The 27,261-nt window shown below is 36.5% G+C and overlaps 1 protein-coding gene across 1 annotated transcript in view; it reads right to left on the bottom strand.

Moving 5' to 3' along the window:
* Positions 1-27,261, bottom strand: part of LOC125234807 (hillarin) — a 172,139-nt gene that overhangs the window by 127,679 nt on the left and 17,199 nt on the right. The window contains exon 3 of the mRNA XM_048141214.1: positions 7,239-7,425. Within this exon, the coding sequence (XP_047997171.1) occupies positions 7,239-7,425 (187 nt within the window). The remainder of the gene's footprint in view (positions 1-7,238; positions 7,426-27,261) is intronic.

Below are 27,261 nucleotides of genomic sequence, written 5' to 3' on the forward strand. Positions count from 1 at the left end.
TTGCGCCAATGTGCAAGAGCGATAGAGATAGATATCTACGAGCGTTTCGTTTCGTGAGCGTTTGTGCCATTCAGCTACGGGGCCAGTTGAGACAGCGCGTGCAGCGTCATCGTCAGTACGTCTTGTACTGGTACTGACTGAAATAGCATGACGCGTTCGTACGTTTCCGTGAAAATACGAAGGAAAAGCTTGTCGCACTATATCTGTAGACACCATTATGACGTTTTAGAATATATCACTTTTTAGTGTAAATAAATAAATAAATATTGGAGACACCTTACACAGATCAACTTAGCCCCAAACTAAGCAAAGCTTGCACTATGGGTGCTAAGCGACGATATACATACTTAGATAGATAAATACATACTTATACACATAGAAAACATCCATGACTCAGGAACAAAATATCTGTGCTCATCACACAAATAAATGCCCTTACCGGGATTAGAACCGCGCGGCTTAGCAGGCAGGGTCACTACCGACTGAGCCAGACTGGTCGTCGTGTCATAGAATACATATATGTAATTATACTAATTATTTGGTTGTAGTAAGTAACCGTTTGGGGGCGCTGTTCACTTTCTCCATACAATGTCATTTTCCGTGACGCTTACACAATCGAGTAATGTAGGTATTTTAAATGACAGAGGCTCTGTAGAGTTTGTAGGTACTATGGTAATTATAATTATACTAGCTTATGCCCACAGCTTTGCTCGCGTTAAAGTCGAAAATTGCAGAATGCTCCATAAAAACTTCCAACCCCCATTTTAGGGAAGTGGGGGGTTAGAAAGATATAAAAAGTAGCCTATGTCACTCTCCGTCCCTTCAACTATCTCCACTTCAAAAATCACGTAAATTTAACGCTCCGTTTTGCCGTGAAAGATGGACAAACAAACAGACACACACACTTTCCCATTGATAATATTAGTATGGATAAAACAAAAACATCGGTCAACTAAGCCTCACATTTATTCAAATGCAGGCTACAACTCTTACTTACATAAATTACTTACACATAAACATTATGAGATTTCACAGATTACTTATATAGTAGAGGAATATAATTATTTAGACGACTTGCGGTCACCGCAGACTATCGCTTTTAGCGAACCGTACAACCCGCTCGCTGACTCCATGGAAAACTAGACCAATTAAATAGTGGAGAATAAGAGTTTTGAATGATTCACGGTTATTTTCATTTGAATTATATTGACTGGGATATAGACCGTGATTACCTTTTTGATTTTTGTCGAGCTCCCGATATTTCGACGCAGTTGCATGCATCATGATCACGGAAAACTAATCCCGGTCAATATAAGTCCAATAGTGGAGAAAGCCAATCACAATAACTGTAGGGCAAATAACCAAGATTATCCAGCAAATATACCTACTCGTACGAGTATATTCAGCTACTGACTTCAGGACTACCGTTTTTAACAGGCATGTCATTTGAAGTATAAAATAACTATAACAAATTTTCAGTAAATTAATAAATATTTTACCTATTTTTTTTTTAATAGCCTATATGGTGTCCCACTGCTGGGCAAAGGCCTCCCCTTCCTTTCTCCAGTCCTCACGGTTTGAAGCCCGCTCTTGCCAGTCTTGTACAGGCGTTTCAAGTTCCACTGTAGGCTTGTGTCGTTCACGAACTATGAACTGTTAGGAATAAAATCCCATCAATGACCAAAATGAACTGAATCTTACCGTGGTCTGAGAATCGGTCTTTGCTCATTTAGTTCAGTATAGGATCGGCGAGCGCGAGCGGTTGGGATCGAGAACGAATGTGTGACTGCGCCGACCGAGAGTGAGAGCTACTTAGCAGAGCAACAAAAAAAGTCAAGTTTTCATATTAAACTTCGGTTACTTACAACCTTTCGGCCCGGAATATTACTATCTGTGGACTATATATATATATTCGTATCATTTTGACACTATTCGGCCCCATTCGTTCTGATCTTTCCGACCGCAGTGGTCGCTGGTCTGGCTGAACTAAATGAGCAAAAGACCTAAAAGTCTTTTAGGTCTTTTGCTCATTTAGTTTTGCTCTTTTAGTAAAAGAGCGAACTAGTTCGTGGGAGCGATTGAACGAGATCGGAGCGCTCCGATCAACGAACGAAACGGCACAAGCCTATTCCACTGTGTACTACCTACAAGACTAAGTCCAAGCAATTATCTGTGATTGATTATCGCTAGTCTCGCAAACACCTTTCGCTCGCGTTAAATTCGAAAATTGCGGAATACTCTATACAAACTGCCCCCCCCCTCATTATAGGGACGTGGGGGTGAAGGGGTAGAAAGAGACAAAAAGTAGGCTATATCACTCTTCGTCTCGTCAACTATCTCCACTTAAAAAATCACGTCAATTCGTCGATCCGTTTTATGAAAGACTGAGAAACGAACAGACAGAGACTTTCCCATTTATAATATTAAGTATGGATCTATGGATACGGAGTCTGAGAGAGAACGTCCGCATAAGCGTTATTTAGAGTTGTGGTCATATTTAGGGAAATGACGCCTATACCGCCAAACGGCTTTTAGGACCGTTATGTTGGCTGAGTATTCATTTTCTTAATGCTTTTATTTGGATATCTGTTTTATTAAGTAGGTTCAGTGCTAGAGAGGTCGGAAAACGGTGAAATGGTTGGAATTGGTAACTACGAGGCTCTGGTAAACAACCGGAGGTCACGGGTCAAATACCAATGACTCCAATGAGTAGGTAATATAATCCATACCTACTAATATTATAAATGGGAAAGTGTGTGTGTCTGTTTGTTTGTCCGTCTTTCACGGCCAAACGGAGCGACGAATTAACGCCATTTTTTAAGTGGAGATAGTTGAAGGGATGGAGAGTGACATAGGCTACTTTTTGACTCTTTCTAACGCGTGCGAAGCCGCGGGCAAAAGCTAGTTAATTATAAGTGAGTCTTGTTTTATAAGAAGAAACTTACCTATAGAAATAAGGACGAATTCGCGAATAAAACCGTGCCCTTACCATTGTCAAAGAGGTTAAAAATGTTGTGAAAGTGATACTATTATTGCCTGTGTACATGAGAATATAGTTAGACAAATCCAAGGTAAGACTATCTATATACTCAGCGACAGTCAAGCGACACTCAAAGCCTTCACATCGCCCAGAGTTACCTCTAGACTGGTATTAAACGGCATCCAAGCTCTTAACAAGCTTGGAAGGCAAAACAAGGTGCAACTGGTATGGATACCGGGGCACGAAGGCTTCATTGGCAATGAAAACGCTGATGAACTTGCCAAGGCCGGATCTGAAGACAACTTCATAGGTCCGGAACCTTATGTAGGCCTTTCACAAGGAACCATCAGAACGGCTATGAAAGACCAAACAAAGGCTAGTCACCAAAAAGAGTGGGATGCCCTGGTTGGTCTGAAGCATTCAAAGCTCTTTATGCAGAGGGTAGACTCTGGATGGAGCAAAAAGCTAGGGAAGCTAGGCAAAAGACAACTCCAAATTATAACGGGGGTGTTCACAGGCCATTACGGGGTCAAAGGAATTTTGGCCAAGATGGGACACGCCTACAACACTGATTGTCGCATGTGTGGCGAAGAGGAAGAGACCGTCAGACATTTAATGTGTGAATGTCACGCCCTCGCCAGACGAAGAATGAAGAACTTTGGAGCAGGCTACCTGGCACCGAAGGACTTCAGAGAGCTACCCATGAGCTTCATCATCCGATACGTGGAGATGGTCGAGAAGCTCCTGAATAGCTGAAGGATCTTAGGATCGTAGGGGGTAATTGCACAAAAGATCCCGATGGGTCGAAGTGTATCCGTAAGGGCCCCCGCAGTTTTTAACCGACTTCAAAAAAGGAGGAGGTTCTCAATTCGACTGAATGTTTTTTATTTTTTTTTTATTTTTTTTATTTTTTTGTATGTATGTTACTCGATATCTCCGAGAATCGTGGACCGATTTTCAAAAATTTTTTTTTGATCGAACCGGTATAACCCCGAGATGGTCCCATTGGCACCAAGTCAGGGTCTGATGATGGGATCCTGGAGAAATCGAGGGAACTCTTCAAATGTTATAGGCACATGTAATGTTTTTAGTCTATTTTTCAAAGGTACACCAGTATTTACGTCTGATGGTAATAATTTTATGTGGCTGAGCTGATGATGGAAGGTCAACTCCTCAATGGTTAGGAGTTAAAGGATAATTCTTTCACTACTGTACATGTATTCGGACTGATACATATAATATAGGGTGTTTCATTTTTCCAAAATTTTGATTTATCTTTGACTTCGCTTTTCTTCTTGTTTCTACACCTATACAGAGCCCATATACCAAAAATCAGGGAAATCGGACAATATTTAGAGGTCGCACACTGTGGCAACTTTTGTCTGAAGAAGTTAGTATGGGCGCAGGAAAGGCTAGAAACAAAATTTATGTCACTTTTTGTAGTAGGTGGTTTAAAAGTGATTTTAATGAAAAGTTTTTATATTGAAGCAAGTTCTTTTAAAAAAAATACTAGTTGGCGTGGCATTTAGTTTCTAGGCAAGGTTTCTTATGGTATTTTTTTGGACGCTCGACTTCCTTCTAAGGAACAAGTTTTTTTTAGTTTTTTGTCCTGTTTTTGGCATGAAGCAGTGGTCTCTCGGCCCTCTCGGGGCACTGATAACAGGATAGGTGGATGATATCAAGCGGTACATTGGCTATCACCAGGTCCGCCATGGACCGGCTCGGCAAAATATGGAGAATCTTCATCACAAATGCCACTAAAATGCGACTTGTCAGGGCATTAGTATCTCCCAACTTTCCCATATTTCTTTACGGTGCTGAGACGTGGACTTCAAGGGAAAAGAAGATAGATTTCCTAGAAATGTGGTGCTGCAGAAGAAAGCTAAGAGTATCCTGCAGAAGGTTCAGATGCGATGGACCAGCCAAGTCAAGGCTGCACTTAGTGGCCCACTCTACGAATGCGTAAGGAATGTCGATGCATTGTTAAGCTTGCTACCACCCCTGATGTGACGGCCACGACCACTCTGCCAAGAGTGTGACGACAAAGAAGAAAACAAGATCGTTCTTTGACTTAAGTATATTGACCGGGATATAGACCCTACTTACATTTTTGATTTTTATCTTAGAACTATTTAATGTTCAGGATGTTAGCGATTATTGTAGCCCTAACACCAGACTTGGTCGATAGTCTAACAATAGTCTATCATACCGCAAAGAAGAGTAAATATACCTATATATTTAATTAAAAAAATTAACGCTCCAGTCAAAGATGAAGAGCAAAACGGTTCTCGCTGAAAGTCGTCGAACATCACAGAAAATGCGTTACTACTTGCGAACAAAAGATAAGGTTGCGGCTTACACATGTAAGCTAAATGATGATGATGACTTATTTTATGAAGAATGGATGTTACAACTGTTGTATTTTAAGTTTAGTTTTACTTTCAAATAAGTTACAACTACTCTATTGTTTTATTTGAAAATAAAATTGAGTAACATTACTTTTTAGCGACTTTTTTTCAAACTGTTCATGTGTGCGACCTCTAAACAACGTCCAAATCACTTGAAAATTGGTATATAGGCGTTTAAGATAAGCTAGAACCGAAAGCCGAGCGAAATCAGAAAAAATATCACAATTTTTTTTTTCCCATACAAATATGAAACACCCTAATATAATATCACTAGGAACCACTAAAAATTAACAAATAAATAAACTTTTTAACAAAAAATAAAACCGCCTTAAAAAATAAGCGCGTTACAAAACACGGAGAAACTAAAAAGCCAAAAATAATAAACCTTTCAATTCAGATTTCTTATCGTATTGCAATAAGCTAAACATCCAAATTATAAACAAATCAATTATTTTTGGAGTCGGTACCAGCCTGTGTATGGTTGGGTGGGGCAAACAGGCAATAGCAAGGCGACGAACAGGTCTGGTACCGACTACAAAAATAATTGATTTGTTTATAATTTGGATGTTTAGCTTATTGCAATACGATAAGAAATCTGAATTGAAAGGTTTATTATTTTTGGCTTTTTAGTTTCTCCGTGTTTTGTAACGCGCTTATTTTTGAAGGCGGTTTTATTAAGATAAGATACGATAAGATACTATTAAACTTGTTCCAAAATGTTCAATGGACTTTATGTATAAAGTTAAATAAAGGTGACAGCTGGTAACTAAATCTATCAAAAGCAACTGAGTCGATAGATAACAAGTGAAAAAAAAACTGAATACTCAGGTATCATTGCTTGGTGACGTAGTTGGAATTTGGAATATTCTGGACACTCTGGATGTGCAGCGAAGAATCATCCATTTCAAGGTGCCCTGGGCGCCCATGCCTGGAGTGACGCAACGCAATTGGTAATAAGTATGTATGTAAGTAACAGTAAAAGCCATGTTCTGTTCCTAGCATGTCCTGCTCATTGACGTAGTTGCTACTTCTTGGAAACGTTTAGAGCACTCCGAATGCCAACACATGAGTTGTCAAAGTGTCCTTATCATAGTTTAGTCCAGGTTCATGAAATAGTTATAAAAAAGCACAGAAAGGTAAAAAAAACGTATTGCATTCATTTTTAGAGTAGGGATGTATATTATGTGTGTATGTATATATATATATATATATATATAATACCTGGGCGACCGAGCTTCGCTCGGTTCTATTTTAATATATCACGTCTTTAGATAAAAAAAACTCTTATAAATACAAAAACAAAAAAAGACAAAAAACAAAAACTTAATTTCTGGCCGGGATTCGAAACCCTGACACCTACAATCTATCTGCGTACATTAGACCGACCTCGTACGACTGAGCTAAGTGGAATCGATGCGCGCGCGGCGAAATTAACGACCATATTTTACGTTTACTAACGCGAAAGAAAAACTCATGAAAACTCGAAAATTCGCGTTTTCCGGGATCTAAGGATCTAGGTCGATTTTTCACCCCCGAAAACCTCCACATAACAAATTTCAGCGAAATCGTTAGAGCGGTTTCCGAGATCGTCGGTATATATAAATATATAAATAAATAAATAAATAAATATATAAGAATTGCTCGTTTAAAAGTATAAGATATACCGATGCACTTTAGTTGTGTTTGTCTACCATCTATTTTCCTCTCTCAGTTATTCTAAGGTTAGCTGGAAGAGATCCCTTAAAGGGATAAGCTCGCCTTTGTACATAACCGTTATAATTATTCTCTGTACATGTAATTTGTTCTGTACAATAAAGTGTTTACTACTACTACTACTACTAAAAACTCACGTTCATTGTCAATGTTCCTCGCATGTCCTCGTATCTGCTCATTGACGTAGTTGTTGCTCCGTGGAACGTTCAGGGCACTCCGGATCCCGACTGACGAGTTGTCGAGGTGCCCTGGCCCGATCTTGGGCACGTGCGAGGAGCAGTACACCTCCTTGTCTTCTGTGTAGTGCTGGTTGTTGAAGTAGGTCTGCGGAAAGGGTTGAGATGTTAGGGAAATTTATGTAACAATAACATAGAGGTCATAGAGGAAGCTAGATGGAACTAATATGAACAATCATTGTCAACAACATGAAAAAACACAATTGAAATTAAAAGGGTATTTTAGGGTCATAAACACAACTATAAGGTACATTTCACACTTATAATTATTGAATGAGTTGGTGGTTCAAGTAGGATTGAACTGGGTGAAATATTCTTGTTGAAGTAGGTCTGCGGAAAGGGTTGAGACGTTAGGAAAATGTAGGTGTACATAGGATTCGAGGGGACTGTAGCTTGTAAAGACAGAGATGCATAATCATCAAAAATCTGTCAAAATTATGGAAAGGGAAAACATGTCGCCAATAGCGATATTATTAACTTTAGTACATCCGTATATTTAAAATTATGGAGATTTATGACAGTTACTCTTGAAACATAAAACTAAATAAAAAATTAAAATGGTATGTGAGTCGTACATTTAGTGTGATGAGACTATGAGTAGGAAATACGATTCAGACTACCTATATATGCTCGATGAGGAGTCTAAAGTTCCTGAGTTCTATTCTGAAATTCAAACAAAACTAAACTAAAACCTAAATCCAAAAACCGTAATATTCAAATTGATACCTAATGTAGTCGTCACAAATAATAATACAAAGGAAATAATCAAATCGCCTCAACCTTATTTCACGGGCGTTTATCTCCGAATTCAATAACCATATAAAGAGGTCGAAATTGTCCATTCACTAATCCGAACACAAAAGGTGCCGACCAATCTGCATTGACCCCTTCATAATGCAGTCGTACGGAGTCATCCGAACAGGGACGTAGCCAAATGCACCAACGGTCACGATAATATCGTTTTAATTATCTATCCCTATCGCTCGTCCGTATTGGCGCGACAGAGTCAGAATGCGTTTCTATCGGCGTCTAGCGTCAACGATTGTCATTTCGGCTTGGCGAGTAATGTAAGGGGTTCCATAAAACATCTCACGGAACCCAAGCCAACCTCACCCGTCGTACAGTCAACCAATTGGAACCCTAGGCCACTCTACAACCATGTCAAAATGACAAGCAGTAAGAGATTCCTTACAATCTGATTTATAACTTATAACGTCACTGTGACATAGTTCTACAGTGGCCTAGGGTTCCAATTGGTTGACTGTACATACTGCCAAATAGCAAACGATTCACACTGGCGAGTCACAGTCGCATTGGACCAGCGTGGTGAGATTAAGGTCCAAACAGACAACTCCCCGAATAGGCTTCGAGTGGAAGAGGTACTAAACCGGGAGTAATGGAGGTAAAGGGGAGAGGCCTTTGACCAGCAGTGTGGGACACCATGATAGCCTAGTAAAAGAAAAGTATGTGTGTGACAGATCCAGACTGCATTTCGCCTAGCGTCACTCTAGCGTCAATTGTCTCTTCGGCTAGGCTGGCAGAGAGCCTAACGCGAACACCAATGCTCAGGAATTGCAGACAAAGAACCGGGAGCACTGGTTCCTAATTTTCAGTCACGGTTCTTTCGCCATCACAAAATTCCCGGGATTTCGGGAATACCGGGACTATGTCCTTTGCCCTAGTCATTTCGGCTAGCCCGGCTGATCGAGGTCTCTAATAAAACTGGTGCAACATAATGGAATCGATGCGCTATGATGCCCACTTAATTTATAACAATACGAGTATTGTTTGGAAATTGGGAGCTAAGTTTAGTAAATTAGATACGGCGACAGAGCTATTGTTGATGTAAATGATGTATTATTGGATTCATTTATAATAAAAAAAAAATGTATATTGAATTGGTTGTAAACTTATTGTGGATCTCGTTTTGAATGGTGATATTGTAATATTCTGACCCTATAAATACCTAACTAACATCAATTACCTATTTAATTAACCTACATAACCATACAGAAATTGAAACTCTAAATTGTATTAAATAAAATTAATTACCATGAAACGAAATCAATCAATTAAGTTAATATCTTAAATTGGATCAGTATTTTGACTTAGTGATCGTTTAGTGTCTATGTAGAACCCATTGTTGTAGCCGCAAATAGTAACCAGTCCTTTTCACATATTATGAAACAGTAATGCCCTATTACACCTAATAATCCTAAAATGTCAATAACCAAAATACATGGATTAAGTCCACAGCATAAATCAGAGTGAATAATAAATTGTAATTAAAAGATGGGGTTTAATTAAATAAAATCAGATTGTTATAGTTAAATAGAACACAAATAAACAAATGAGCATAATTATGTCAAAATTAAAATAACTAATGTTTGTCAGTAAATAATCTAAAATGTCACCATATTTTAATATAGAAAGTCAATAGTAAATATAATACAATTTAAAATATTTTATTTTTGGGGTTATAGATGTCGCTCCGCCTCCGCGACAGTCCATGGCCATCATCCAGTTGCGGGTCAGACCCCTGCCCCAGTTCTGAAGGAACTATTTTGTGGTCCTGAAGGGACATCTTTTCATAATGACAGGACTACTTTCATTTGCCCGAGCCATTATGTTGTGACACTTTCATCACTATAGAGAGGATTTTCAAAGGGACAATTTAAAATATCAAATACTGGTAGTAGAGCAGTGTATCTGACCACTCCAATTCTCCAGAATTCTGTAATTTTGTACATCATTGTTTTTTTTGTAGGTATTTATCAAAATAATATTATCCAAACTGTTAATGTAGTCATTTTGTATCACCTTTCGGACCAAAATAAACCACGATCTTGCAACTTTCTGCCTCGATCCAGTCTAGACAAATCATTTATGATAAGTATTTGGAATAATATGACTTTATATTTGAAAGCCATTATGTAAAAATCACAGGTTCATAGATAACAGAATAGACAGACAAACTGCTGAGGGACAAGCTAATTAAAAATAATCATTTTTATTTTAAAACAAAATGAATTTACAATTTTACATTATATTGTGAGCTATTTAATTTTATTATTCCCACAATATATTTATTTACTACCAGTAGGAATACAAGGGACCAAAAATATATATAAAGTCATAAATGTATAAGTCGAGTTTGTCATTTGTCATAAATAAACATAGTTAATATAAATTCCTATAAGCTCTACTAATCCCAAATCAATAATTGAACATCATTAACTGTAAGCCTTCCTGAGCCTACCGTGGGATTCACTCAATCTATGTACAAATATACAACATTCATTTATTTATTTATTTATAAATTCACTCACACAGTTAAAGTCTAACATATTAAGTAACCAAATCCCGTGTTAAAATTATATAGTTTAATTTTTTAGAAAATGAATAAGACTTGAAAAGGAGAAAACAATTTTAATTCTAATATTTTCTATACCAAACAAAATCCTAGCCCTAACAGCTAAACTAACCATCTACTCTACCGACATATTAGCAAACTAGCGATCCGGATCGCACATTTAATTTACTCGCGTGATTTTCCGAAAGTGCAATGGAAAATCTCTAGCTAAAGCTAACTAAGACGGGCGAAGAATAACCCTTTGACCTGACTCCCTATTTCTTCACGTGGGCTGGTTCTCACACTAGGGATTGGGACAGCAAGAAGTCAGCCAGACGGGTAAAGTAAAATAGGAAAGTTGGACAAGAACCTGGCAAATTTAAGAAGTTTAGATAACAACTCAAATCGTCCAGATTCCAGGAGCAAAATCCTGTCTTAATAAACGCAGGAAACTGCCAAGAGCTCACTTGGACTCTACTAAAATAACCCAAGAAATGTCCCTTGGTTGACTAGGGCTATAGTTGAACACCGTTAGGTTACCCGCCCTATCCCTCCAAAGAACTGCAAAATATCAGACCAGTTCAACCTACTAAAATCATCTACCCCAATATTTATTTACAAAAGTTATTAATTAACTAACAAATCTAAGTAATATATGAAATCCTTCAACAAAGATTATTCTAGCGTAAAATAACACTAAAGCAATCCAAGCTAAAACATTTCACACATTAAAACACAATTAACTCTTTATCTAATAAGAAACACTCACAAATCTAACCAAACTTTAAAACTTTAGCAACACTATTGTTCTACAACTGTAAACTCTACTAGTACACTTTATAATACTAGCAGTGATCGAGCTCCAAAACAATAACAATTAAGACACTTAAATTTACACCAATTAAACACTGAAATATACGCTTTTAACACAAAACTCTATATTATCCTCCAACCCAAACCATACCAGTATCATGAAATACTAGCAAAATCTAGGCTAGGGCATAATATAGGTAATCTAGATTTACCCAAATAAACCTAAATAGAACCAGTCTGACGGTCGAGCGGAAGGCTCTCTAATTCCCGAATGCCAATGAATGAATAATCAATGAATTCCCTTGCATCCCATTTCGAACATCCCTTCCAAGATTCTGAAATCCCCACTAGCTCCCACTTCCTCACTCCTGATTGGTATTTCTTAACCAACGCTGAAATTCATAATTTCATACAATATTTAAATAAAATATGTTTTATTTCCTGATCAGAATAAGGTCCAATTTGATCTACTCATAGGGCGTGGCCGAACTAAGTTTTTTCCACATGTTAGGATTGGCTTACTAAACTTTTTTCTATTTGCACATGTTTTACAAATTGTCTCAATTAACGCTCTTTGTAATATAGTTCAATATGGCTTAAATTTGTTTTTATTGGCTAGTAACATTTATTTGTACAGTTTGAAATTTGACACAACTTTTTGTAGATTTGAATTTGACCAGGCAACATTTCTTAAAACCCCTACTGCAAAAACCTTTATGACTTTGAAACAAGGTTCAAATTGAGTTATAAATAAGTATCTAAATATTTTGGTTCACTATAAATCTCTAAGCTCTCCATCTAGTATTTTTAAAATATGATCTACTTGAGATAAACAAAAATTTAAGTATCGTGAGACTGAAACAGGAATTTAATCAACTAAACAAAAAATATAATTACTATGCTTGCATATGATGAAACATGGAAGTAAGTTTCTGACATGTTACAATCGCCTCCCAAAATTTACTGTAGCTTAAATATATTAAGGATATATATTTGCAGAAGTAAATTTTCGAACAAAAGTATACAAAATTCTGAACAAAAATGATAAATTACTGCAAGTAAAACTATTAATAAAAATCTCTTTTAACATTCTTCCCTTCGTGTAAGCCTTTTTTTTTTGTTGCGGCTGTGTGTGTGTGTAGTGTGTGTTTAAACCAAACTGAAGAATGAACATTTCTGAAGGAATAAGTTTACAGGGCCATTCATGTTAGAAATAAACAATTAAAAATGCAGCCAGTTAATTTTGCCTCAACAAAAGAATAGAAGTTGTGCTGTGTATGCCAATGGCCTACCCTTCTACCGATCCGACTGATACATACGAGAGTTTCCGACTTGAGTCTATATTTTAGCGACCAAGAAAGGAATCAAACGGTATCTCTTTTTAAGACAAAATTGAACCTTTTACCAAGGAGCATTCTATGCCACTCGAGGGGTTACTATCTTTAAAAGATTTAATTCCAACACCGTATCTGATGACTTATTTCCCCAAAAAGCCTTTCCTAGTCTGGAGCATGTTCATCAATAACGGGATGTCAATTATAAGAGTTTAAGCTATGCTATGCTTAAACTTTTGATTTCCAAATGAAATGACAAATAAACTGATAAATAAACTGTTTGTTATACAATCACTAAACAAATAGTACTAACCAATAAAAAAGCACAACTAGATTGCAAATCGAATCTTTCGAAATGAGCTAAATTACTGAATATTATAAGAAAATACTAAGCTCACTTCATGATTATGCTTTTCCATATGAGAGAGTACTAAACATCTCGTTACTGATGGGTGTGTAGTGTTTCCTGTTCTGATGTTGTGTGTAGTATAGAGATAACACGGCGGCAGCTTAAACCTGCTAATATGCTCTTTTTTTTTTTTTGCGAGCCTAACCTAACTCCAAACTACCGTATTACCTCTTTTGTGTATGTGTGTGTGTGTTCCGGTCAGAATATCAAAAGAAATATCGTTGTTTAGTTTTGTTATTTTTTCAGGGCCCTGCATAAATAAAAACAATTTTTTTTTCAATCAATTTAACTTGTTTTCTGACAATCATCTCATTTATTCATCTACATTCTCATTTTCACACATCCCCGAAAATGTACCAAAACTTTTCCCTTTTAAAGAATTGAAACTAAAATAAAAATTACTATTATTTCATTTTTAAGAAAATCTACCATTAGCAAACATATACTTAATATATTTATAATAGAGATATACTAAAAAAAACAACTATTTTTTTTCCATATCTATTGGAAAATGTTCCCCAAAAAGATCTATTTAAAATCAAGAAGAAGAAGGAAGAAAAAAAATATGGAGAGCCCAGTTCAATAGCAATAAACCTTTAAAAAAAAAATAGCTAAATATAGTTTAAAAATTCAGAGAAATATATATTTTTTTGTTTAAATTATTTTTAAAATGATAAAATAGTTTTTTTTTTAAATTAGGAATGTGTTTTGTCTAATTTGAATAATATTATTTTTAAAATACTGATTTTAAATATAATAGAAATTTTAAAAATCTACGTGTTTGAAGAAATAAAATGCTGCTATAATATAATCTACACAATAACGCTTCATTACTAATTATGTATTAGCATTAAAACTCAAAAATCTGTATTTATTTTTATATATCTTAATAACTTAAAATATAATTGAATTTAAAGATGGAATGAAGCCGCCTCACAACCCCTCCAAAAACAGTTAATTCACACTAATGAATATAGAATTCTTGAATAACTTTCTCAAATAAAAATAAACGTTAATATATTATGTATAACCCACATAAGCAAAGGACCTTACACAAAACAATAGCATTTTAACTACCTCAAATAGCAAAGGACGTTTACAAAAGTAAATATGTTTTAAAGAAACAAAATCTATATACATAAAACGTAAATGTTTTATGGTCGCAATTATGAACCTCTAACTCAAAACAGTAGCTTTCCTTAATTTATAAAATTTAACAAATTTACTATACGAATACTGTACCACTAATACCAAATTGACCAGTAAGCAAAGATCTACTATTACCATATTTTCAATATTTTGAGTACCTAACTATAGATTGGCAAGATCCTACTTTTTTTTTAACGACGTCACTTTTTACTAACTGACAGTCATGACACGCAAGGATAACTCGTTTTACTAAAATGGTGTTTTGTTTTTCTAATAGAACCGATCCCTAATATACTTAATAACTTTGTACATGCCTTGGTGACTCATTATTTTATGTATCTGCTCAATAAATCTATTCCTAAAACTTCTGAAAAATAGATGACATTTTCTTGTGAATTATCTGGCTTGAAATATAATATATAATTATCAAAACTGTCACACAATGCTTAGGTATGAAAACCTAATATTTTAATTTCCCCCTGGTCGTGTAATTGGTATAAAACCCCTACTAAAACTATGGTAGTGCTTACGGTTTGCAAATAAAATTCTTTACTAAAGTCAGCGTTATGTAACTGTATTACGTTAATAAATTTAACTTTTACTTCGTAAAATGCATGCTGTTGAATACTACCCTAATTCCAAAAATCATTTTTTTTTTGTTAATAATTCAAATAATATAAGTATTGAATTATATATATTTCCTACTACAACTAATTATAAACCGTCGATAAAAGTTCATGAGCCTATAATGTGTTCAATTAATTGTTTTATATCTTTAGATATTGTAAATTATGTAACCGAGCATATTTACTTCATTACATGAAACACAAAGTGTTACTAATCAACTAAATATGTATAACCTTCCCTTTGTCTTTACTTCACAAACTGAAATAAAACATTCGTTTAAACTAAACGCAACTACTATTATTACTATAACTGCAACTATTATTACAATTATTTTCTTTCAACATAAAACAGGCGGACCGTATGCTTGCTTGCCACAGACGTAGTATATAAAAAAAACCGGCCACCTTGTCGGCGTGATTGATATACATATTGGCACCAAACTTCAGCCCTCCAGTGCCCACGGTCACCGAGATCATCCGCGGACGGACGGACGGACGGACGGACGGACGGACGGACGGACGAACAGACGGACGGACAGACGGACAGACAGACATGGCGAAACTACAAGGGCTCCCAGTTGGCCACGGAACCCTAAAAAATACTATATTAAAAATTGGTATCCCGCTGTCCAAAATAACATACTGAATTTAGTTATATATTGAGTATCTACAAAGTAATCAATAGGTATAACGAAAATTAAACATGTAAGAACAACTATAAAACATAAAAAATAATATTCCCTACTCGAAAATAATCAAGCTAACTAACAAACGCTAACGTTTTTATGCAAAAACCATAAATAACACTTGTTCTATCGTCGACAAATGGTCAAGTGGTTGGCGCGACAACTTTTTGTTAGATTACAAAAACAAAGGGACTTAAGATTGTAACACGTCTAGTCGAACTATAAGTGTTCTCAAGAATTTAAGTGACGCCAACAAAGATGCCATAAATAACAATTCAGAATGGTAACTTATTTAATTTTAGTTTACTTCAAAACAGGGACCGGCCCGCTATCCCTTATACGGGGTTTTGTATGGGTATTTCGTTAGGCTTAACTTACCCTACCCTTTTGGCGCGATACCCTTTCATTTTGCTTTTAAAGCCCTAACGAAAGCGCTTACCTAAAATAGCCCAATACCGTAGGGTGAGGTTGCCAACAATGAGCCACCAAAAATTTAAATCTTAATAAGTCAGTCATAATAGGTCCAAATTAAATTTTTTTTATTCAGTGCATTTGTTATTTATCTAGCTCTAAATTTTCATCATTATTTTTTAATAAAACTGAATAGAAGTCGAGATATTTTAGTTTTTTTAAAAGATGAACAATGGCTCATTGTGTACAATCTCTGGTACAGACTGAACCGGCACTATGTATTCAATGAACCGGCCTAGTACACAATGAACCTACCATTATATAATTGCATAGTTTTTGATAAATAATTGCAAAATATACAAACTGTTTAGGTAAATTTGGGGCAATTTAATAAATACAACATTTACAATGTCATAAATGCTTATTTATTTAAACTAAGAGTAGTTTACTAATGTAATCGTCACAATATTCTTCGTTATATGAAAAATAAAGTCTTGCACTTCAAAAAACTTAAATAATATATGTATTATCATATATTTTTGTACTATATAGTAACGTTATATTAGATATATTTATATTAACTCTTAAACATGGCAAAAAATGTACAAAATAGACCTTCCAAAGGCTAACTAGAGAATTACCTAGAGAACCTCCTGGTTCATTGAGTACTCTAGCCTTGTGGTTCAATGTGTGCTAGATATACATTTTCACTTTTGAAATTCTGTAAAAAATAAACGGCACAAGAAAGCCGCATCAGTGAATGTCAAAAAGATAGAGAAATAGTCACTCCGCACAACTGATTAATTAGATAAATCAAACATAACTACATTCTGAGAAAATAAAAAAACTAAATACTTAATTTTTTTCTGTTTTCTTGTCCAAAATCACAAAATACTTCACTACACGTGCAATTTCAACGCGGACCGGCCGCCGACTGGGGAGCGAGCGGGGCAACCTTAGCGGCGCGTGCCTATGTTCGCAGTGCAGTTTGGCAACGTCGCATTTTCGAATAAAACCGTTGGTTCCTTGTGTACCACTGGTTCTCTGTTGCCCACCTTACCCTACTTGTCTTGATGAGTACTCGAGTGAGCAGTACCCGAAGTCCAGCTGATGCTGAACCCTGGCTGCACCTAGGGGAACTCGGGTTTAGTGAAACACAGGCAAACGCTGTTTTCGTCATCGGACTTGTCTTAATGAGTACTCGAGTGAGCAGTACCCGAAGTCCAGCTGATGCTGAACCCTGGCTGTATCTAGGGGAACTCGGGTTTAGTGTAACACAGGCAAACGCTGTTTTCGTCATCGGACTTGTCTTGATGAGTACTCGAGTGAGCAGTACCCGAAGTCCAGCTGATGCTGAACCCTGGCTGCACCTAGGGGAACTCGGGTTTAGTGTAACACAGGCAAACGCTGTTTTCGTCATCGGACTTGTCTTGATGAGTACTCGAGTGAGCAGTACCCGAAATCCAGCTGATGCTGAACCCTGGCTGCACCTAGGGGAACTTGGGTTTAGTGTAACCCAGGCAAACGCTGTTTTCGTCATCGGACTTGTCTTGATGAGTACTCGAGCAAGCAGTACCCAAAGTCCAGCTGTTGCTGAACTCTGGCTGCACCTAGGGGAACTCGGGTTTAGTGTAACACAGGCAAACGCTGTTTACGTCATCGGACTTGTCTTGATGAGTACTCGAGTGAGCAGTACCCGAAGTCCAGCTGATGCTGAACCCTGGCTGCATCTAGGGGAACTCGGGTTTAGTGTAACACAGGCAAACGCTGTTCTCGTCATCGGACTTGTCTTGATGAGTACTCGAGCAAGCAGTACCCGAAGTCCAGCTGATGCTGAACTCTGGCTGTACCTAGGGGAACTCGGGATTAGTGTAACACAGGCAAACGCTGTTTTCGTCATCGGACTTGTCTTGATGAGTACTCGGGTGAGCAGTACCCGACGTCCAGCTGATGCTGAACCCTGGCTGCACCTAGGGGAACTTGGGTTTAGTGTAACCCAGGCAAACGCTGTTTTCGTCATCGGACTTGTCTTGTTGAGTACTCGAGCAAGCAGTACCCGAAGTCCAGCTGATGCTGAACCCTGGCTGTACCTAGGGGAACTCGGGATTAGTGTAACACAGGCAAACGCTGTTTTCGTCATCGGACTTGTCTTGATGAATACTCGAGTGAGCATTACCCAAAGTCCAGCTGATGCAGAACCCTGGCTGCACCTATGGGAACTCGGGTTTAGTGTAGCACAGGCAAACGCTGTTTTCGTCATCGGCCTTGTCTTGATGAGTACTCGAATGAGCAGTACTCAAAGTCCAGCTGATGCTGAACCCTGGCTGCACCTAGGGGAACTCGGGTTTAGTGTAACACAGGCAAACGCTGTTTTCGTTATCGGACTTGTCTTGATGAGTACTCGAGTGAGCAATACCCAAAGTCCAGCTGATGCTGAACCCTGGCTGCACCTAGGGGAACTTGGGTTTAGTGTAACCCAGGCAAACGCTGTTTTCGTCATCGGACTTGTCTTGATGAGTACTCGAGCAAGCAGTACCCAAAGTCCAGCTGTTGCTGAACTCTGGCTGCACCTAGGGGAACTCGGGTTTAGTGTAACACAGGTAAACGCTGTTTTCGTCATCGGACTTGTCTTGATGAGCACTCGAGTGAGCAGTACCCGAAGTGTAGCTGATGCTGAACTCTGTTTGCACCTAGGGGAACTCGGGTTTAGTGTATCACACACAGGCAAACGCTGTTTTTGTCATTGGACTTGTCTTAATGAGTATTTGGGTGATCTGTACCCAAGATAGAGCTGATGCTGAAACCTGGCTGTACCTAGGGGAACTCGGGTTTGGTGTAACATAGGCAAACGCTGTTTGCGTCATCGGACTTGTCTTGACGAGGACTTGGGTACGCAATAGCCAAGACAGCGCTGTAGCTGAGCCCTGGCGGTATCTAGGGCAACTCTAGTTTCGGTGCATTATAATATAGAAATATTTCATGCAATGTCAAGTTAGGCATAAAACATTATATTAACTGTCAAAAATCCTACCAGAAGTGAATATTAACATCAAGTAGTTATAACAAATTTATTAATTTGCCATATATAAAACACTTTATTTATGTCTAAAAAAATACGTATGTATATCCATTTGAATATCAAAATTAAGTACAGTCGATTTCACTAATAGTAACAGGGAATAAAGAGAATACTGGAGTTCCAAGCGTCCATAGACTGCGGTAACTATTTACTATCAGACGGGCTGTATGCTTGATTGCCACCAGAAAAGTATTTCTGTTTCAAACGATCTTCATAGAATTCACAACAATCAACAGAAATAGTTTGACAGATTCTATGGTACTACTCAACTCAACCAAGTACCACAGTCATAAAGACGAGTCTAAGATATTTTACACAAAACATACTATGAACAGAAAACAGCGTTTATTTATATTGCACCGAACCTGAGTTCCCCTAGGTACCACCAGGGCTCAGCTACAGCGCTGGCTTGGGTACTGCGCACCGAAGTCCTCATAAAGGCAGGGCCTATAACGAAAACCGGGTTTGTCTATGTTGCACCAAACCTAAGTTCCCCAAGGTACAGCCAGAGTTCAATATCAGCTCTACCTTGGTTACTGCTCACTCAAGTACTCATCAAGACAAGTCCGATGACGAAAACAGCGTTTGCCTATGTTGCACGAAACCCGAGTTCCCTTAGGAATAGCCAGGGTTCAGCATCAGCTCTACCTTGGTTACTGCTCACTCAAGTACTCATCAAGACAAGTCCGATGACGAAAACAGCGTTTGCGTATGTTGCACGAAACCAGAGTTCCCCTAGGAATAGCCAGGGTTCAGCATCAGCTCTACCTTGGTTACTGCTCACTCAAGTACTCATCAAGACATGTCCGATGACGAAAACAGCGCTTGCCTATGTTACTCCAAACCCGCGTTCCCCTAGGCATAGCCAGGGTTCAGCATCAGCTCTACCTTGGTTACTGCTCACACAAGTACTCACCAAGACAAGTCCGAGGAAGAAAACAGCGCTTGCCTATGTTACTCCAAACCCGCGTTCCCCTGGGAAAAGCCAGGGTTCAGCATCAGCTCTACCTTGGTTACTGCTCACTCAAGTACTCATCAATACAAGTCCGATGAAGAAAACAGCGTTTTCCTATGTTGCACGAAACCCGAATTCCCTTAGGAATAGCCAGGGTTCAGCATCAGCTCTACCTTGGTTACTGCTCACACAAGTACTCATCAAGACAAGTCCGATGACGAAAACAGCGCTTGCCTATGTTACTCCAAACCCGCGTTCCCCTGGGAAAAGCCAGGGTTCAGCATCAGCTCTATGTTAGGAACTGCTCACCCAATTAACTCATCAAGGCGAGTTGGATGACGAAAACTGCTTGTTTTTATGTTGGCAATTAACGTTTTCAATGTGTAATGTTAATGGTTAATTGTATTGATTTTCGGCCAACACTGTATATTTACATGCATACATACATATTTACATAATTATATTCATACATACATACCTACATACATTCATACATACCTACATACATTCATACGTACGAACATACATACTGATCTATGGGCGACGATGATCATTTACCAGCCATCAGTCCCTTGTCTCCCAGTTCATTAAAAATAATTTCTAGCCGTGTTCTACTTTTATCCAACGAAAACATGTTTCGTTGCAAAATTAAAAATGGGGCGCAAAGTGCGGAGTGGCAACAGCGCATTTTCCTTCCTGTTCTTACAATAGCTTAGATTCATAATCCTGTCTCTTTCACGCAAGGCTCGACTACGCTTTAACAAAAGGGAAAGCCTTATAAATAGCGCTTAAAATAAGGGTAACCCTTATTAAAGGCTTGCAAGCCGTATCGGATAGCGGTAAGCCAATGCACAGGGCTAGCTTTATTGTTTTGCTAAGTTTTTTGTAAGGGCTAGTCAAATGAATGGGCTTGCAGTTCGAAAGGGAGAGCCTCTCGATTGGGTCGTCCTTACGTTAGGGATTCCCAATGAAAGGCTTGTAGCGCGGAAGGGGTTGTCCGGTCCCTGCTTCAAAATGATAATTTCACACGCAAATATACTAAAATGTATGTAGCGTAGTATACTATTTAGACAGCTTCTATGTAAGTACGTCCATAGCGTAATAAACTATTTAAAACACTTTTATGTACGAACGTAATGTAATAAACTATTAAAAACACTTCTATGTACGAACGTAACGTAATAAACTATTTAAAACACTTCTATGTACGCCTCCCCATGTAGGAAACTTTACTTAAACTTGAACAATATCTGATACAAATTACAATATGAGTATGAATGAATTACAATTGACTTGATATACCTACTAAATAGACGTATGAATAAAATTTATAATAATAAAATTAAGTACCTATTTCATAATATGCTATCCGTCTTCACAACAACAATTGTGTTGCTATAATCAGTCGACTACACGAATCAACTATAACAACAGCTTTGATCCAATACAAGATATGTAACTCAACACTATAAAAACTAAAATGAAGAAATTAAAAATAATGAATACTACTGTAAATGAACTCTAAGATTTATAAAAAAACTAACCACTTTAATCAAAATCTATTTATCCTAGTTACGCTGGCGTCAAATATACTATATGTACATCGTGGTAACGCTAGCGCCAATTGTACTATTATGTACATCCCGAGTCACGACAGTAAATAAAATATATATATATATACATCCTGGTCACGCACACCAATTGTAATATTCTGACCCTATAAATACCTAACTAACATCAATTACCTATTTAATTAACCTACATAACCATACAGAAATTGAAACTCTAAATTGTATTAAATAAAATTAATTACCATGAAACGAAATCAATCAATTAAGTTAATATCTTAAATTGGATCAGTATTTTGACTTAGTGATCGTTTAGTGTCTATGTAGAACCCATTGTTGTAGCCGCAAATAGTAACCAGTCCTTTTCACATATTATGAAACAGTAATGCCCTATTACACCTAATAATCCTAAAATGTCAATAACCAAAATACATGGATTAAGTTCACAGCATAAATCAGAGTGAATAATAAATTGTAATTAAAAGATGGGGTTTAATTAAATAAAATCAGATTGTTATAGTTAAATAGAACACAAATAAACAAATGAGCATAATTATGTCAAAATTAAAATAACTAATGTTTGTCAGTAAATAATCTAAAATGTCACCATATTTTAATATAGAAAGTCAATAGTAAATATAATACAATTTAAAATATTTTATTTTTGGGGTTATAGATGTCGCTCCGCCTCCGCGACAGTCCATGGCCATCATCCAGTTGCGGGTCAGACCCCTGCCCCAGTTCTGAAGGAACTATTTTGTGGTCCTGAAGGGACATCTTTTCATAATGACAGGACTACTTTCATTTGCCCGAGCCATTATGTTGTGACACTTTCATCACTATAGAGAGGATTTTCAAAGGGACAATTTAAAATATCAAATACTGGTAGTAGAGCAGTGTATCTGACCACTCCAATTCTCCAGAATTCTGTAATTTTGTACATCATTGTTTTTTTTGTAGGTATTTATCAAAATAATATTATCCAAACTGTTAATGTAGTCATTTTGTATCACCTTTCGGACCAAAATAAACCACGATCTTGCAACTTTCTGCCTCGATCCAGTCTAGACAAATCATTTATGATAAGTATTTGGAATAATATGACTTTATATTTGAAAGCCATTATGTAAAAATCACAGGTTCATAGATAACAGAATAGACAGACAAACTGCTGAGGGACAAGCTAATTAAAAATAATCATTTTTATTTTAAAACAAAATGAATTTACAATTTTACATTATATTGTGAGCTATTTAATTTTATTATTCCCACAATATATTTATTTACTACCAGTAGGAATACAAGGGACCAAAAATATATATAAAGTCATAAATGTATAAGTCGAGTTTGTCATTTGTCATAAATAAACATAGTTAATATAAATTCCTATAAGCTCTACTAATCCCAAATCAATAATTGAACATCATTAACTGTAAGCCTTCCTGAGCCTACCGTGGGATTCACTCAATCTATGTACAAATATACAACATTCATTTATTTATTTATTTATAAATTCACTCACACAGTTAAAGTCTAACATATTAAGTAACCAAATCCCGTGTTAAAATTATATAGTTTAATTTTTTAGAAAATGAATAAGACTTGAAAAGGAGAAAACAATTTTAATTCTAATATTTCCTATACCAAACAAAATCCTAGCCCTAACAGCTAAACTAACCATCTACTCTACCGACATATTAGCAAACTAGCGATCCGGATCGCACATTTAATTTACTCGCGTGATTTTCCGAAAGTGCAATGGAAAATCTCTAGCTAAAGCTAACTAAGACGGGCGAAGAATAACCCTTTGACCTGACTCCCTATTTCTTCACGTGGGCTGGTTCTCACACTAGGGATTGGGACAGCAAGAAGTCAGCCAGACGGGTAAAGTAAAATAGGAAAGTTGGACAAGAACCTGGCAAATTTAAGAAGTTTAGATAACAACTCAAATCGTCCAGATTCCAGGAGCAAAATCCTGTCTTAATAAACGCAGGAAACTGCCAAGAGCTCACTTGGACTCTACTAAAATAACCCAAGAAATGTCCCTTGGTTGACTAGGGCTATAGTTGAACACCGTTAGGTTACCCGCCCTATCCCTCCAAAGAACTGCAAAATATCAGACCAGTTCAACCTACTAAAATCATCTACCCCAATATTTATTTACAAAAGTTATTAATTAACTAACAAATCTAAGTAATATATGAAATCCTTCAACAAAGATTATTCTAGCGTAAAATAACACTAAAGCAATCCAAGCTAAAACATTTCACACATTAAAACACAATTAACTCTTTATCTAATAAGAAACACTCACAAATCTAACCAAACTTTAAAACTTTAGCAACACTATTGTTCTACAACTGTAAACTCTACTAGTACACTTTATAATACTAGCAGTGATCGAGCTCCAAAACAATAACAATTAAGACACTTAAATTTACACCAATTAAACACTGAAATATACGCTTTTAACACAAAACTCTATATTATCCTCCAACCCAAACCATACCAGTATCATGAAATACTAGCAAAATCTAGGCTAGGGCATAATATAGGTAATCTAGATTTACCCAAATAAACCTAAATAGAACCAGTCTGACGGTCGAGCGGAAGGCTCTCTAATTCCCGAATGCCAATGAATGAATAATCAATGAATTCCCTTGCATCCCATTTCGAACATCCCTTCCAAGATTCTGAAATCCCCACTAGCTCCCACTTCCTCACTCCTGATTGGTATTTCTTAACCAACGCTGAAATTCATAATTTCATACAATATTTAAATAAAATATGTTTTATTTCCTGATCAGAATAAGGTCCCATTTGATCTACTCATAGGGCGTGGCCGAACTAAGTTTTTTCCACATGTTAGGATTGGCTTACTAAACTTTTTTCTATTTGCACATGTTTTACAAATTGTCTCAATTAACGCTCTTTGTAATATGGTTCAATATGGCTTAAATTTGTTTTTATTGGCTAGTAACATTTATTTGTACAGTTTGAAATTTGACACAACTTTTTGTAGATTTGAATTTGACCAGGCAACATTTCTTAAAACCCCTACTGCAAAAACCTTTATGACTTTGAAACAAGGTTCAAATTGAGTTATAAATAAGTATCTAAATATTTTGGTTCACTATAAATCTCTAAGCTCTCCATCTAGTATTTTTAAAATATGATCTACTTGAGATAAACAAAAATTTAAGTATCGTGAGACTGAAACAGGAATTTAATCAACTAAACAAAAAATATAATTATTATGCTTGCATATGATGAAACATGGAAGTAAGTTTCTGACATGTTACAATATAACTTTATTAGTGATATAATTTGATTTGATATTATTTTAGGATGTAGCTTCAACTATTAGACATATTTTGAACGATGATAATGTCACTTTGAAAAGATTATTAGTATACAAGTGTATAAGTCTCGAGTTTATGAAAAATGTACTCGTATACAAAACACAATACAATACAATACAATACTTTTTATTGCACACCTTGATAAAATACAACAATACAAAACAAGGAAGCAACACGAACAAAGGTAAACAACAGGCGGTCTTATCGCTAAAGAGCGATTTCTTCCAGACAACCTTAAGGTAGCGGAAATTGACACACAACACATACATACAAACACAACACACTTAAACACATACATACTTAAGAATTATTTTTTTACTACAATATCCGATACAATATATCCTTGTAATATAAGTAATAAACACCCTGCTGGTTAAATATTACCTGGCATACCTATCCACAAGTAAACTAAACAACAAATTATATTTATAATTTAGTTAGAAGCTCAACAAAAGACAGTAACTAGGTAACCAAAATCATACAACACTTTCATTGACACAAAATCAAAGAAAATTAACATAAACGTATTATTTTTTACGTTTTAATTGTTTAAATGACAATGGTACCGTTAGCCGGTTTCATTAATGGCATAATGACATGCACCCATATGAGTAACTATACAAACATTGAATCTGACTGTTAGTGGACTTTATAAGGTGGTGGTAAGGTTCAAGTTGGGTTGAACTGGGTGAAATATGAGTCTGTGAACAAGTGAACTCCCAGGTGACTCATCTCTGTTTATTTTCATGAATAATTTCATATGTTTCAATATGTGTGTAAAGTAAAGTAAACTTAGTACTTAGTGGGAGTAAGTATTATTGTTATTAATATGTGATCAACGGTATTTTTAAATTCAACAACTATTTCATATTAAGTTTTCAGTCAAATTTTGTCAAGATCGATTTCTTATAAATCGGATATCGGATTCATGAAAAAATTGAGGAAACTCTTCAAACCTTAACGGTATACGTATATTAATTTGTGTTTCCATCAAATAATCAAAGATTTATATTAAAAGCAGTTTTAAAAATACACATTTCTACAAAATCCAACATTTGCAAACCTTTCACCAGAACCCCAAGAGAGGCGGATTTTTTTCTTAAAAATTATAACTAACATTGAAGATATGTACGTATAGTATGAATTTTCTGAGATGAACTTTTCGGTTTTTCCCTAATCTGTTAAACAAAGGCCTTTGTTTCTATTATTCGCCGCTGTTAGCTCCCGTTTCCACAGCACGTGCCAAAGTCTCAGTGTAGTTAAAAAGCAACTATCATGATAGCAATAAGGTTCAAATTTATTAAACAGTTTGCAGTGTGCAGGTAACTTTTTTTGAAGATGACAAAGCGTGTTATCTCCGAAAGGGCTTTTTATGGATTTGAACCTTATTGCTATCATGATAGTTGCTTTTTAACTACACTGAGACTTTGGCACGTGCTGTGGAAACGGGAGCTAACCGCGGCGAATAATAGAAACAAAGGCCTTTGTTTAACAGATTTGGGCAAAAGCGAAAAGTGCATCTCAGAAAATTCATACTATAACAAAGAAGTCACAAATCGATTTTTTTTGGATAGATTCCCTCAATTACCCGTTTTTATCGGTCAGGTATAAATGGGGCATTCTTTTCAAAGTCCACCCTACTCTTTTTTGGATCTGGAAATTTTTATGTGGTTTCCACTCAGAATCCCGAACTCTTTCAATTCTAATAGGAGAAAAAAAGTGTCCCAAGGTTTTTTTCCCATTCCGTTACCATTTTTTCATACATTTGTATGGCGGTAACGGAATGGAAGGTTCGAAAAAATGTATGGAAATCTTGGGACATTTTTTTTCTCCTATCAGGATCGAAAGAGCTCGCGATTCTGAGTATTAATCGCGTAAAAAATACCCATGTTACAAAAAAGTGGGGTGGACAACTTTGAAAAAAATGGCCCAAATTTCCTCTCAGTTCCAGTGTTTTAGACAATCTTTTTACACATTTCAACATTTAACCCACTGCATACACATTATTAATCATGCTCGATTGTGACTTCATAAATTAATTAGACAACCCAGTAATCTCGTATTCGAGATTAATGTTCCTAGTTTTTTGGGCCGACATTACGAGTCGAAATGCGACTAGACTGTACCAAGGTCGGCCAAATGTCAACGAGAAGGTCACGATCACGCTTGTACGAATTAGT

Source organism: Leguminivora glycinivorella, chromosome 16 (assembly GCF_023078275.1).
Source record: "Leguminivora glycinivorella isolate SPB_JAAS2020 chromosome 16, LegGlyc_1.1, whole genome shotgun sequence".
NCBI classification, from domain to species: domain Eukaryota; kingdom Metazoa; phylum Arthropoda; class Insecta; order Lepidoptera; family Tortricidae; genus Leguminivora; species Leguminivora glycinivorella.